General features: G+C 34.5%; 1 protein-coding gene across 5 annotated transcripts in view; it reads right to left on the bottom strand.

Annotated features, from left to right (window-relative positions):
* MAP3K7 (mitogen-activated protein kinase kinase kinase 7) overlaps positions 1 to 15703 on the bottom strand; it is a 64796-nt gene that overhangs the window by 31160 nt on the left and 17933 nt on the right. For 4 of the 5 annotated variants that reach the window (XM_010987685.3, XM_064486850.1, XM_031456045.2 and 1 more), the window contains 7 exons: positions 11160 to 11284; positions 8755 to 8883; positions 8227 to 8357; positions 6501 to 6582; positions 3636 to 3766; positions 2827 to 2956; positions 154 to 234 (listed from right to left, as the gene is read on the bottom strand). In XM_010987685.3, the coding sequence (XP_010985987.1) occupies positions 154 to 234; positions 2827 to 2956; positions 3636 to 3766; positions 6501 to 6582; positions 8227 to 8357; positions 8755 to 8883; positions 11160 to 11284 (809 nt within the window). The remainder of the gene's footprint in view (positions 1 to 153; positions 235 to 2826; positions 2957 to 3635; positions 3767 to 6500; positions 6583 to 8226; positions 8358 to 8754; positions 8884 to 11159; positions 11285 to 15703) is intronic. The other variant, XM_010987686.3, reaches the window with a different exon arrangement.

The raw sequence follows: 15703 nt of genomic DNA, 5'->3' as shown, positions 1-15703 counted from the left end.
ACGTATATAGTTTTCAATCTGTCTTCCTAATGTCTGCATGCAAGGTATCTACTTTCATGTTCTATCAAATTGGAGCAAGAAGCATTTTTTAAGTACCAGGGATCATTATTCCGGTTCCACAGCTATTAGACCAACTCAAGTGGTCTATGATACCTGATATGACGATCTCAGGGACATCCAGAATGTTGCCAAATGAAGCAGTTTTACGGTGGCCCGGTTTAGGCTTGGAATAGGCTGCAAAAACACATACATACAGTATACATGCAAACAACAACAAACAGTAACACAGAAAACGTTGAACAAAAACAGCATACTTTTCAAATAATTATGTTAATAACACTTCATGCAGAACGACATGCAGAACTATCTAACTTCATCCATGCTCAGAAAAGGCGTGATTAACGAGCAAACAACTGCCGATACAAGAGGTTTCATATACTAGCTTTAATTAGCAGGAAAAAAAAAGACAGAGACAAACAAAGCTGCAGAGTAATGAGAAAGCTAAATTTCAAACATGTTCACTGAAATAATCTACCTAAGTGAAACCACTGATACGCAATGAAGGGCTAGGATGAAAGCGGGAAGTAAGTAAGTTAAAAAGAAAGAAGCTGCCATATTTGTTTTAATTAAACTAACAGGAATATATAGTCAAGTTAGGTACTTCTTGAAGTGTACTATAAAGTAAAATTCAGTGATTAAATGATAATTGTTGAATCAAAGTATGAAATGTATATGATATTATAAATATCTAAACATACTTCTGGTAAAATGAATATTTACTGTAGTTTCCAAAGTTTAGGGAACATTCCTGCTAAACCTGAATAGTACTGAAGGGCTGGAAAATCACAAACCTCTCAAAGTAAGACAATTCACCAACAGATGTTCAACTATCTGTTTTACGTTTAGGCAGAGAAAGGACAGGGTAATTTAAATGTGTGTGGTTATCTTTAATCTAGTGAAATATCACTTCTGTAAAGAATAATTATAAACCAGTACCTGACTAAATATTGATGCTAGCGGATATGAAATTATTACTATAACCTTACAGAGTATTTCCTGTTTGAGGGTGGCAATCACTATTTGGCAGGTCTAACATGAATGATATCCCAGAAATGAAAAAGGCTCCTGAAGTGTGAGAGTGTGTTCCTGTTACACTGTTCATCTGACACTACACTGTGACTCCCTCATTCCACAGAAACACTTGACTCATCGAGGCCGGGAAGGCTTCACAGTGGCTGGTGACCTCCATTCAACTTGACTGTTTCTGAAGACTCATCCATGTGGCAGAGACTGCTAGTTACCAGCCAATCGCTACTCTTCCCTTCTTTCTTACCAACAGAACCCAACTTTACTCAGGACAGCAATGTTCCCAGATAAAAGAATGCAGATCTCTCCTTCCTTTGGAGCTACATGTAGCCACCTGACCATATTACTATGGCCAATGACATCTATGTGGAAGTTGTTAAGATGGACTTCTGGGAAAGCTCCTTGAGAGAGCTTGGGCATGTGCCCTTCCCCTAATTCTTCTTCCTGATGCTTCGATTATGGATGTGATGATTGGAACTGTAATAGTCACTATGCAGCACAAAGTAACCTTGAGGATAAAAGCCACACAGTAGGGACTGTGACACAGAGAGACAGAAGAAACCCAGTTAGTAATGATCATGGAGCCTACCTCCAGATTCATACGTGTGTGAAAAATAAAGCTCATGTGTTAAGGACACTGTTATTTTGGATATTCTGTAATATCTGATTCTAATGCTAACTGGTAAAATAAGCGATCATGATTAGTTGAAGACAACTAGAGTTATGATGGTCCTCTGGACAACTTTCCAAAAAGAGCTTCACACAAAATGAGAACATTCTACTTAGAAAAAACCAAAAAGACCTAAAAAAAAAAAACAAAACACAAACCTGGTTAGCTAAGTTAAAAAAATACATATATACTAATACACTTGGAAATATACTTATATAACATATATAGTTAAAAGACTAGAGGTAAATACACAAAAATGTGTGTTTATCTCTGAGTGGGACAATTATGAGAGATTGGTTTTTTTGTTTGTTTCCATTCCAACATTTTCCACAATAGAAATGTTTTTATAATCAGTTCCCCTTCACCCCTGGGGCAGTCAGAAAGAAAGCAAATTAAACCAGCATTACCAAATGAACCTGGTTAGAAAAGAAGGTTAGAAGTTCACTCAGGTAACAAAACATTTATAATTATTTTTGTGCTGACTAATCTTTCCATAATTAATCATTTTAAGTACTGACAAAATGGAATATAAATGCTAGCTTTTTCAAGATCAAATAAAATTACTGTGATCTTTAATTTTACAATTAAAAAATTAATCACAAACTTAGCTATTTTTGCCACTGAAAGGAGGGACAGCAGACAGTAAGGCCATATCATATTTGGAGCTGGAGTACATTTTTCTGCTAATTTCAAAACAAAGTATTTCCTATTACTTGAGTTCTGTAAATTCTAGTAGAATCACTCAAAATCCTCCAAAATGTCCTGGTTTTGGCAAAATTTCCATTTCTCACTTAGATTTTTCAGCTCATGTTTGAGTTGAATTACATTTGATAAAATCTGTAGTTAGGAAGGTATATTTTATAATCCAAATAATTTCAAAAGTCATACTTTCCTTATTTGGAATTTGAGATAAATGTATAAATTATCACTAGAAGCTTAAGAAGTATGTTGTAAACCAACTTCCTGTTTAAAAAAAATTTAGGACACACAGACACACACAGAAACTCCTTCTACGGAAACAACTGAAATGACCATTTTCACTCCCCTGCAGGCTTTGATTTCCATTTTACCTGTGGTTGCAGCAATCCTGGCTTCTATTTCAGACATGTCAGCACTCATCCTCTTGCCTTCGGAGGTTGGGGGCAAGCTCTCTACGCTGCTCCCACGGGAAGCTCCCAAGCTTAAACGTCCAGATTCACTCTGTTAAAGATACAGGTCAATTTGAATTACTAAAGCTCTTTATACTGAAAAATCCTGGATAGCCTAGGAGGAAGATATACCAACTAGGATTCTTAGGCTTTCTGTTCTGGAAGAAAAGGAAAGTTTTCAGGGAGAGGAAGCTCCAGGGGTAAGGGAGAAGCAGCTGCAGGTACTGGCCTTTAGGAGTTGGTCACTAGAGCTGAGGGTTAAATGCCCCCCTTATTAGTAAACTAAGTATCTCAGGCAAGATGAATAAAATCACTCCTTAAAATATTTTAAAATCAATAATAGCAAAAATATAATAAATTTGGACAATATGAAAGATGCAGAACAGCTCCTTTAACCAGGTAGTACAGCTGAGAAATATTCATTTTACATTGGCAACCATCAGCCATTCAAGTTAGGGCTCATCAGAAGGCGGGAGCTGCACAGGTGGCAAAGGCAGCAATTATCAGAAGGGAAAACAATGTGACTGCTGGTAATAAAGGAGGATCTCTCTACTCTTAAGCTTATATGTCTGCTTTAGGAACAAGATTCAGGATTTGTAAACTAGAAGATGGCAAATAATTCACTTATCAGTGTAACGTTAGTATACTAGTTCATGACTACTGGTAAGGTTACCACATGATTTTACTTTTTTTTTTTCCTTTCCGACTTTACTTTTAATAACAAAACAAACCTGTTGTTTTGCCTGGTTTTTCAACAATTTTGATTCTAAGCGTTTAATAGTATCATTTGTGGCAGGAACTTGCTCCATGTTAGTGTCACTTTTATTACTGGTATTTGTAGAAGCGATGTCCATAAACGAGCCTAGGAAAGCAGAAACATTTATGACTATAGGTTGGGAGTGATACAAATGCTTCATTCAATAAAATGTAACTTAAATTCTTTTCTAAACTAGTAAGACATGAACAGAAATAAAATAACTTTTCAAGCTAAAGAAGGTACCCAAACAAACCCATTTTAAATGAAAATTAAGGATAACACAAAAAGGGAACCAAAATACCTATACAGTCTTCTAACAGTCAAGGATGACTTTAAGATTCTTAGCCTGAGCTAGTAGAATGGAATAGCTATTAATCAAGATGGGGAAGAACATGGAAGGAATGAATTTGGAGGGAGCTTAATTTGGAAAATGGTACTTTTGAGTTCCTACTAGATATCAAGCAAGTAGTTGGATATATGAGTGTGGAGTTCAGGTCTGGGATAGAGCAAAACACTGGAAATATATGGTATATAAAGTCACGACACTGGATGAGATTATCAAGGAAATGAGTTTAGACAGATAAGCAAAGAGGCCACATGACTGAGCCCCCAGCACTCTGACATTTATAGGTTGGGAAGATGAGGAATAACCAGCATAGGAATCCAAGAGAACAAGTGACCAGAGATATACGATGAAACACAGGCTAGTATTGTATCCTGGAGACCAACTCAAAGCGCTGAAAGAAGTAGAGAGTAATGAACTGTGTCAAATGTCACTGAGAATCAAAAAAGATGAGAACTGAAAATCATTCATTTAGACTTAGTAATATGAAGAAAACTGGTGACCCTGACAGGAGCAATTCTGGAGTAGCGGTATAATAAAAGCCTAAGTGGAGAGGGCACAAGAGAGAATGGAAAGAGAGAAGCTAGAGAATGCAAATACGACTACAGCAGTGCCACCAATGGGGGGTATGTTCCAAGATCCCCAGTGGGTGCCTAAAATCTTGGATAGTACCCAACCCTTACATACTGTGTTTTTTCTTATACTTACATACCTATGATAAAGTTAAATTTAAAAATAAGGCACATGAAGAGACTGACAACAACAACTAACAATAAAATAGAATAATTATAACAATAAACAGTAATAAGAGTTACAAGAATATGGTCTCTCTCTCTCAAAATACCTTATGGTACAAACTTACTACCTTATCCATGTAACTAAGCACTTATCCTGCACTGTGGCTATAACTTTTGCAGTCTGAGGTGTGACAGCAAAACTAGCACAAATTTCTTTTTTCTTCTTCACAATTTCATGGATAGAAGATTCACTTTTACTGGAGATCTTAGCAACCTCAGCATACGATTTTTTTTCTTTCCTTATTAAAGAACTTTCACCTTTTCACTTAGAGGAAGCACCTTACGGCTTCTCTTTGGCATATTCAAACTGCCAGCATCACTACTCTTCCACGTCAGGGACATTATTAAGTAAAATAAGGGTCACTTGAACACAAGCATTGCAATACCGAGATAGTCGATCTAACAATCAAGAGGGCTACGTTAACTGACAAACAGGCAAGATATACTGGACAAAGGGATGACCCATGTCCCAGGCAGGATGGAATGACATTTCAGCAGTCTATTCAAGATGGTGGCAATTTAAAAATTATTTATTTCTGGAATTTTCCATTCAATATTTTTGGACTGCAGCTGACTGGGGTAACTGAAACTGCAAGAAGTAAAACTGTGGACAAGGGGGAACCACTGTATATATGCTCTGGGAATGACACCAGTAGAACGGCTAAAATTGCTGGGAAGAGCAGATGGGATATGATACACAAGTAGACAAGCTTGCCTTTGGCTAGGAGCACGGATGCTTCAGCCATAGTAACAGAAGGGAGCGCAGAGCAGAGGGGCAGATACAGGCAGGAGGGCGGGTGGGGTGGGGGAGCTTGCGGCAGCTATCTTCTGATCACAGAGAAAACAGTAAAGCAGGTCGGCTGAGAGTGAGGAGTGGAGAGCCAGGTTTTTAGAAAAGTTCACTTTAAAATTAAGAGCAACTCAAAAAGATTTTTAGTAAAATTGGAATTTGGGAATAACTAGCCAAATAGTAAAAAAAACCCTTAAAATAAATATAATTACATTTGACGTAGGGGAAATAGACCAGTAAAAACAAAATTTTAAGTATAAGTATATGTGTACATGTACACATATGCCTTTTAGTTTTAGTTAAATTAATTATAAAATGCTTATTTTGAGAAGTAAAATTTTTGTAAGTTACAGTATTATTTCTATTATGTTTTTGATGACTGCAAACTATGGAACTGAGAAACTCAAACTAAAACAAAGCTTCTTAAATAAGAGTCTCTGTAGATTCCTCTACAAAGACCAAAAAGTAGGGTGTACATGATAGAGAAATACATTGTTTTACATTTATATACATATATTTTTTACAATAATTTAAAGTAAGGTGTTCATGATAAGGAAATATGTTGTGCTCTACATATATTTACAATAATTTCTAATACTATTTGATCTAGCAGTATCTGTACAAGAACTGTTTTTCAAATTAGCAATGACATTCACAGCAATATAATATCCAGTGTTTTTATATATAACTGTAAAAATTTCAAGACCTGGAAGCAGATCTTCAGTACCTCTTTAATCTGTGTAACTGCATGAAGAATGATGCCTCTGGAAATTCAAACTGCACTCAGTCATACTAAATGAAGAAATTAGAATGCAAATGGGGATATCTTTCATTGCCTCTTGATTATAATTTCATGGGAATAGAGACACAAAAAATTCAGGTTATTACTGTTTCAATATATCCATTTACCTGTACTGGTGGCAGAATTGCTCTGTCCTTCATCTGAATATTGACAAGGGTATTGTAATGGCTCATCAGCTCCTGGAAAGTACTATATATAAAAAAGTAAATAATAATTTAAAATTTCTTTAATACAGATTGAATCCTGTGAAAATTAATATGAAGAGTACATTTGAATTATTTCCCTGTTGGGATTTGAATGGAGCAAAGATGCTGCTTTATTTTCAGTAAGGCATACACTGAAATTGTAGGTATCTAAGGTTGTGACAATGGGCTACTCTTCTGAATTTCAACTGTGATCAATGCCATGCAATTAAGTATCTATTTTACACAGAGCCTAGATGGTCTTGAAGAAAACTGCAAATACTTCTTTCGAGGAACATATGAAATACAATAGATTTCCTCGTAACTATATGAAACATATGAAATACAATAGATTTCCTCATAACTATATGAAACAGATTCATGTTTTCATAGCAGTGATATAAACCTATAAATTGCTGAAATGACTTAGTCTGAAAATGGAGACAGTACGCCATTCTATAATTGTTAGAACTAAGACTTTAAATATAAAGGACAGATTATGAATGTCCCTCTATGAACTGGAGATAAAATATTTGAAATATTTGCTGGACAAAAATTAGAATTAAAAATATTTTTTCCCTCAAATTAGACAAAGCACATATAAACATAATTAAAATTTGAACAATTTATATAATCCAAAGTTTTAAGGTATCTGACTATGGAGACTAAGTTGTTTTCTTACAAACATATCTTTAGGTCCTATGATTCTAAATGCAGCTAGTACCCACATATAATGTTAAGCTTTGATCAAATTAGTTCAAGCTGGTTTGCCTAAATTATTTTCAATAGAATGAATAAACTAAATCTTTGGCTATTAAGGAAATCACTTAACCTATATTTAAGAAGATTGAAAGATTCTTCTACTTAGCAACTTATTCTGAAATTCAGGCACTTACATAAGTACGTAAACTTTTTAAAGTCAAGGTACCACTAGATAGACTTTGTTAGTGTACTAAAAACCAGAGGGCTGAAATTATTCAAATAATTTTTAAAGTGTTTTGATTTACAGACTAGGAAATTGTGAAAATCATTTAAAATGGTTCTTCTAAATTCCAAAATTCTACAGATCCTAGAAGGAAGTTTAACTTTTTAATGGCAAATGAAAAGCTGAAAGTATGTCATGGAAAAGCTGAAAGTATGTCATGAAATGCGAAAGGTAAAAATCACTTAAATAAATGTATCTGGGAAAGCAACCTCTCTGTTGCATTACATGAATGACTGGTTGATGAAAATCTGTACTAGAGAAAATTTAAAATTTAGGTTAGCAAATGTTTGAGTCATAAAATACCTAAGTCCTGTAAAGGTTTAAAGATTATCTAATTCAATTTTTCTTACTTTACAGATAAAGCAACAGGTCGAGAAACAAACACATTTTTCTACTAAGCTAAGCAGGAGGAAGAAACCTTGTCTAGCCATCTTTTCATTATAAAGAATTAGGCCATCTTTTCATTATAAAGAATTAGATTTTTTTTTTCAAAATAATGTTTCCTCCTCTGATTATGTGAGTAATGAACAGTCATTCTAATGTGGAAAATACAGAAAGGTATAAAGCAAAAAATAATAATAATGCTCTTTTACTTTAAAATCCCATTAAAACTCAGTATATATAAAATCCCCTTAAGCCCAAAGCTCCTCAAAAGAAGGATTATACCCGCATCAAGTGAGTCATTATTTTCACAATTTCCTCCATTGAAGGGCGCTGAGAAGGATCTTTAGACCAACAACGCGTCATCAGGCTCTCAATGGGCTTGGGTAAATTTTTGATCAGTGGTGGTCGAGTACCTACAATTGAAAGGAGGGGGGAAAACAATATATTTACCCAAAGAATGGTGCAAGCTTTAATTTTTTTAATATTTATTTCCAAAGCAGTATTTACTTCATCTATCTTGTAAGATTTCTTTAGGAAGAATAACAGTACTTTTTTTGTTCTTTAGGTTAACATTGTATTATCATAAAGGGGGAACTACACCTTCTGAAAAGCCAAATTGAATATTTTATGTTCATTATGAACTTATGGGTTACCAGGGGGGAAGAGGGTAGGAAGGGATAAATAAGGAATTGTATATTTTAGTATAAGGGATTAGTATATTTAGCATTTAGTAAATGGTCATCTTTGAGGGAGAAACAATTTCTAAGTAGGAAATATACAAAATATATTGAAGAAAAAATTTTCACAAACCGTTATGAACAGCCCACATGATGCGAAAAGCTGGGCCACCGATTTCATCAAAGGGTTTCCGACGTGTTATCACTTCCCAAAGGATAATACCCCAGCTGAAGACATCACATTTTTCACTGTAATTGCTACCTAGAAAAAAAGTAGTAAAATTTCAAGGCTTTTTCCCACATGACTTGCAGAAACAACTGCTTTCATAAATTTTAAGAATGAGCATTATGTACAAAACCAAGAGAATGCTGCATGTAGAGCCGAGAAATTACTTTCTCTGAAGAACTTAAAAGTCTTTGCAATAAACGTATTTTTTAAATTAATTAAGTATTAACACCACACTAAAAAATCCACTTTAGAAAGCTGGTCATTTTCTGCATTTTCATCAAGAGGCATAGGCCTTATCTTTTATTTATTTAGACTTCTATTTTCTCTGGGGCAGAGTATAAAGCATTTGTACATTCCTTTCTTTAATTTTTAAATCTTAAATTTCTTCTCCCATTCTCTTGATAGATAGCACTACTATTAAAGCAGAAGAAAATTTTAATCTAGTGTTAAGATTTTCTTTTCAAAATACCTGGAGAGATAAAAGTTGTTAATTTACAAACTTAAAAATAAGTTCTAAGAGGAAAAATTATCAATAGCAAATTTACAGTAGGCAGATTATGCAGCAAAATTTATGAGTACTAAGCTGGCTGGTGAATAAGCTCAATAAATAGACAAACAAACAAACCTCCCAAACCCATGAACAACTCACTGGAAGAATGACCAATTACTACAGCAACAGCTACACATGTACTTTACACAGGCACTAAGCAGCACGCTGTAAGCGTTACAGTGATGTTAGAATCTGCTTTGGGCTACAGGTGTGACATCTTTCAGAAAGGAAGAGCTCTACATAGCCTCACAGTCTGAGCTTTGTTGCTCTAAACCATCAACAGTAACTTTTATTTCTGGGTTCTTTTGCTATCCATACTATAGTAACAACTGTGTTATTTTAACTGACAGAAAGGCACATTAAATAATTTTAAACCAATGCCAATCATACGGATTTTATATATGAACTTGGAAACAGATGGCATTATTTAATTTTATATAATTTAACACTTGCTTGTCCACTAACTTTTTAATTGAATTTTGTGGCAAAATAGCTCCACTCAAGTGACCAGCTGCATAGCAAACTTCTTTCTCTTGGTGGCTAAAAACAAAGAATAAAAAACTTCAAATTCATCAAAAATAAAAGAAGTCAAAATCAGAAGCTGATTATTGGAAGTATCTGAATTTTATGGGCCTTCATATTTCCTAACATATGAATCACACATCTTCAGTTCAACTTTTCTCATTTAAAAGATAACATGATGTTTTTATACAGAAACCTCATACGCAATCTGTGAATCACTATTTTACAACATGAGCAAGGTATGGAGATGTGTAACAAAGTAAACGTAAGCTTATCCTTCACTTGTCCTTAGTATCATACTTTTGCCCAAGTAGTTGCATTTTTTTCTAAGGCATGCTGATTTCAACTTTAGACCGAATTTTTAATTGCTAGGAAACCAACACAAAGCCCAGATGATTCTTGTTACTCCCTGTGTCTATGTTCTATAAAGTTGCTGTGAACACTGAGTTACTCAAAACTGAATTATCTGCTGCTAGGGGAAATACAGGGTTAGGTTCCTGAAAGCCTCGTCACAACATTTTTGTTAACTAATCAATATACAACTTTGTTTTATGTGCATTTTTGTTTAAAACACCTTATTTTAATATAAACTGTTGACTCATTAATATATACCTCATGGCCAGTGGCACTGTAACTCATGCCTCGATGAAGATTAGCTAGCATATATATTTTCTTCATAAGACACATCACAGCTTTCTTATATTTTGGAACACTAGGAAGCACTTTAATAATACTCGTAGAGGCCATATTAAACAGTGAAATCACCAAGAAAAAGCACAAAAAAGGGAAAAATGTGGCACCAAAAAGATCACAAAAATGAGACCACAAGAGAGCTGACAGGAGAGCAGAACGTTGCCTTGTTAGGCCTCAGCTGGGAATGTTGAGTTGTTGGGCAACTCAAAATTTTTCTCCACCATGTGCATGCCTGTGAGTGGCTATGATAGAATCATGAGTACTGATTTTAGGCTACAAAAAGGTGATTTTGCAATTACGGAATCTGACAATAAGGATCAACTGTACCTACACTTGAACCTGCACAGAGTGTGCTGGACAACTTCACTCTTGCTATGAGAGTCACGACAGAAGGCTATGTTTACTTACTGCCTCCTTAGACTTTAGTATGTTATCTTATAATCACATACTCTGCAGAAATAAAACTAGGAAAACAGGGCAAAGCCATAAACACACTGGATTTACATGAAGCAGATTATCAGTCACATCACTTATACCATTTTACCTTCAAAAACTTCAGGTGCCATCCAAGCAGCACTCCCCTTATTATTGGTCATGTGTGTCTGAATGTCACAGGCTGTACCAAAATCACAGATTTTTAAAACTGTCCCCCCTGCGACCAGCAGCAAGCTGTTTAAAACAGATAGATAAATAAACAAAAGGTTATAAGACTAATATTTGATTCTATAATAAAAAAGAGACATTTGTGGAAATAGGGTTAAGCAAAATGTCACCATTCAATGTCTATGATATGCTACCTGGTGGCTATAATAGTTTAATAATTCAGAGGAATATAAGCAAAAATTAACCTTAACCTAGTTCTCTTAGGGAGACTGCTAAACCTACATTTTGATCTCTCCATCCTATCCCCATAATCCTTCCCGACTATCCTTCTCTCTGGGCCAAAATAAAACGTGGGTTTTAAACCACTTCTAGTGGCTGAACATTATGGTGTCCTGAAATGGGAGTGGATGGAGAGTAATACGTTCATAAATTGCTCAATCTTCTATAATTAATCTACATATGCCAGTGTTTTTTAAGTTGCAGGTAGAAACATAGTTATAAAATTTAAATAATAAGAACCTAGATCACAAAATCAATTCAGTAGACTATGACAGCATTTAAAAAAATAAAACAGAATAGAAAGTATCAAAGTACATCACAAGTAGTAAGATTAAATACTGTTTCAACCAAGTTTGATTCAGTTCTATACACTTTTTTATGTACACACAATAAACTGCGAAGTATTTCTTACTGTGAATCATGGTCCACAAGTTTGCAAACCTGTTTTTTGCTGTTACTAACTTCCTGGTGAACAGAAATGAGAGTCTTTGGTTTAGCCTAATGTAGCAAGAGGATGGGACTAGTCCTAGAGGAAGGGAGCCCAACTAGGTCTTTGAATGACCATATGGAAGGTCATCTGTCAAAGAGGAGCACCTGAGTGAGAAGTAAATTTCTATTGTGACAAGCGTCATATTGGCTTTAGCAGTTAGTGTTAAAACAACTAATATATCAAACTATTAAGATTCTCTTAAGAAACTGATACTCATTAAGTCTTAGGTTTTTCATATCACACTGCAACTCATTACTCCTATAAGAACTGAAATATATAAAGCTATCTGAAACTGTAAAAAGAATCATAAAGATTTTTATTAGCTTATTATTAAAGTTATTTATACATTTCAAAATGCAAATCACTCTCTACATCATTACCTCCAAAGGCTTACTGGCATGTGGGTTATTCTGTAAACCAGCAGAAACAATTCTTTAATTTGAATCCCCTCCAATCATCTTCTCTTAAATGCAAAAAAAGATGCTATTATTTTATATAGCCAACATTTACTTTAATGTATGTTTACAGATTTTGTTTCACCATTCCTTCTTGAATCTTATGCTCAGCTTATATAACAATTTTCTTTCTTCCCAAAATACCTTTAATTAAGGTCTACCTATAGTGAATTCTCTCAGGTTTTGTTTCAAAATGTTTTTAATTTACACCTTCTCCCCTTAAAAATAATATAGGGCAGGTACACAATTCTGTGAAGATAGATATTTTTTATTTGCTCTGTGAAGTTGTGATTCCAGTCTTCTAGCTTCCATTGTTGGTGAAGAAAAGTATACTTCAGTCTGTCAGTCTTCTGCAGGAAAATCTCCCCTTTGTTTTTGCTGTTCTGTAGCCTCAATATGGTGTGTTATAGGGGAGATTTCATTTATCCTGCTTAGAATTCATAACTTTTACTTGGAAAATTCCTGGCCAATCCCTCTTGAATTAGTCTCGCCCCATCCTATCTTATTCTACTGAAAATCTACATTGTTAGTCCTCCCTCTCCTCTTCCCTGTGTTGATTAATCTATCATTTTTCTCATCTATTTGTCTGCGCTGCACCCTGGGTAATTGCAGATACATTTTACGGCTCACTAAATCTCACCACCTATTTCATATCTGCTATTTAAAATTTTTAATTATTTCTAAATGTTTTTTATTTAGTTCTTTTGGTCCCTCTGATAGTTTTCATTCCTTGCACATTTTAATTCCTTCTTTTATTTCTGTAAATAATTTAAGCATATGTATTTTACAGTCCATATTTGATAATTACAAACATTTGGAGTATTACCATTTGATGGCTTAATTCTGCTTTGTGTTATCTATGCTGATTTTCACTCATGGTAATTGGGTATCCTTATGGGTATGATAATTTTTACTGTGGCTTCATATTTGAATGATCTTAATCTGGAATAGTCCTAAAGGCCTGGATTAAAAGTATATGGCTTTAAAAATGGAGTTTCACTCACTTTAGATGCTCTGAGACACTATCAATTCCAAATCTCTTTTAACCTGTCTTATTGGGATTTTTTTTGATTGGGCAAGTACAGCAAATTCAAACTCGCAACAGCATATTGTAGTAATACTCAGTAACAGTATATGGGGATTCATTATAATCATAACTTATAAATTATTTGTATATAATTTTGTTCGAAAATTAACTGGAGAGATTATTTAGAAAATTAATTTTTAGTCCAACATAACTAAGATAAGCCAGATAAACTACTATTCACATCTCCATAATGCCACAAATACTTCTATGATAATTCAAGTGAAAAAAATGCTATTTGCAAATTACCTTTATTTGCACTTCAAAAACAAAAATTTTCCATTTCACTGTTGTTCAAGTTCTTACTACACTTTACCCAAGATAAGAATTCTGTAACTGATGTCCTTGTTTCATCCTGGTACATTCAAAATTCCACAATAATTTTTCTGAATGACTTCCATATTATTACTATTAAAATTACTATTCCTTTACTCATCAGACAAATGAACTTGTAAAAAATAAATAAAATAGGGGCATAAACACACTGTATAAAACACCTAACCACATCATCAGGTGTCTTCTTTATATACCATTGTGAGGAACTCTTCTTGACTACAGAATTCATAGGTTTTCCAGTGACAATCAGATACAGCATGTGTGTTTGTAGACAATTATATATGAAAGCACAGTCATTCCAAAGAATTTTCTTTTCCTCAGTACATTCTGAAAAATCACTTTTAATTCTAAAGCCCAATTTGTATATTGGGTACCCCACAGGTGATCTGCAATACTAGAGGATAAGTCCAACCATAAGGATGCTCAAGAGGAATGAATGACCTAGACCAGACCTCTTGTAAGTATGTTAATGATATGTATTAGCAAAAGGCGAGTCCCTATCTACAAATGATTTTAGTAGGACATATTTGATCTGTCTAAATAGGTTGGTTAAATAAACCTAAAATTTACAGATTTATGGGGTATGGTTGGATGGAGAATGGAAGTAGCTATTTAAGCTGTGTGATTATCGAAGATAAAAGATGTTAGAAAACTGCAATGACTTCCTTTTGTGAGATATTTTAATGTATATTATTTAATAACTTATCAGTTATTCCAAAGCCAAACACACCTTAATGTGGAAGGGTCACTTTTCGGAGTTGCATCTAATGGTTTCTAGCTTCTCCAGGAAAGGGACACGTTGTGCCAGAATTTTGCCTGTATCCTTTGAATCAGTCAATTTGTTGCTGGATAAAAGCTATGATTTTCATGAGTTTGCTTTGATAATTCAACTCTGTGTTAATACAGGGAGCAGAAAGAAGGACACAATCTCCATAACCGGGAAAAAAAAGTCTAAGTGAGTACTTCTTTACTAGCCAAGATAGGTAGCTATGACAACAGCCTCAGGAGTCAAGTTAAAAAAATAAAAGTGCCATAAATCTGGGACTTCAGCATTATATGACCAGGGACCTGGGGAAAGAAATCAGTTTAAGCCTGGGAGTGGAAATAAGGTACACTAGTGAGAACAAGAGTTTCCAAGAATTGAAACCTAGATAGAGGGTATCAGATTAGATGTGAGGATGAGAGTTATACCCAGAAGGGATGCTTCGGTGCTTTAAACCAGTATCTAGAGAATGGAATATCTGAGACTGACTTCCCAGAGGAAGCCTCAGATCTGAGGACTGATGTGGTGGCCAGGGGTGGGGGGAAGGGAACGTGGGGACTTTCACTTTGTTACAAGTGGGTACAGAAGGGAAAAACTAGAGAGAAACTGGGACAATAAATACCATGTTTACTTTCTTTACCTGAGTATCCATAAAAATGAAAAAATTCCAAAAGTTTTAGCCTTTTAAGTATTTATTTAGGGAATTTTGAAGTTCTTTAAAGTCCCCAAATCCACAACATGGAAAAATCCAGAAGGTTTTCAATTTCTACTGAGATGCCAGAAATGCCCTTTGCCTTCCTCTGAAAAGGCAAAAAATAACTGTATATTTTTGAGTAATATGTACTATGTGTGGACATTGTGGTAATTATTAGGGATATAGCAGGGAACAAGACAGATCTTTCATAGAACTAAATGTGTAGGGGAAATATACACTGCAGGCACAAAGTAAGATATATAGGCTAACAGACTCTAGACATATGCTAACCTAAGGTAGAAATTATTAAAAATAAAAATTCAAATAAAATAAAAACCCCACTAAAGAAAACATTCTAAAATACAAGCTTAGATAAACGACCAA

The sequence above is a fragment of the Camelus dromedarius genome, chromosome 6 (assembly GCF_036321535.1).
Source record: "Camelus dromedarius isolate mCamDro1 chromosome 6, mCamDro1.pat, whole genome shotgun sequence".
Taxonomy (NCBI): domain Eukaryota; kingdom Metazoa; phylum Chordata; class Mammalia; order Artiodactyla; family Camelidae; genus Camelus; species Camelus dromedarius.
The sequence above is the reverse complement of the archived record's forward strand: the minus strand, read 5'-3'. Positions and strand labels throughout refer to the sequence as shown.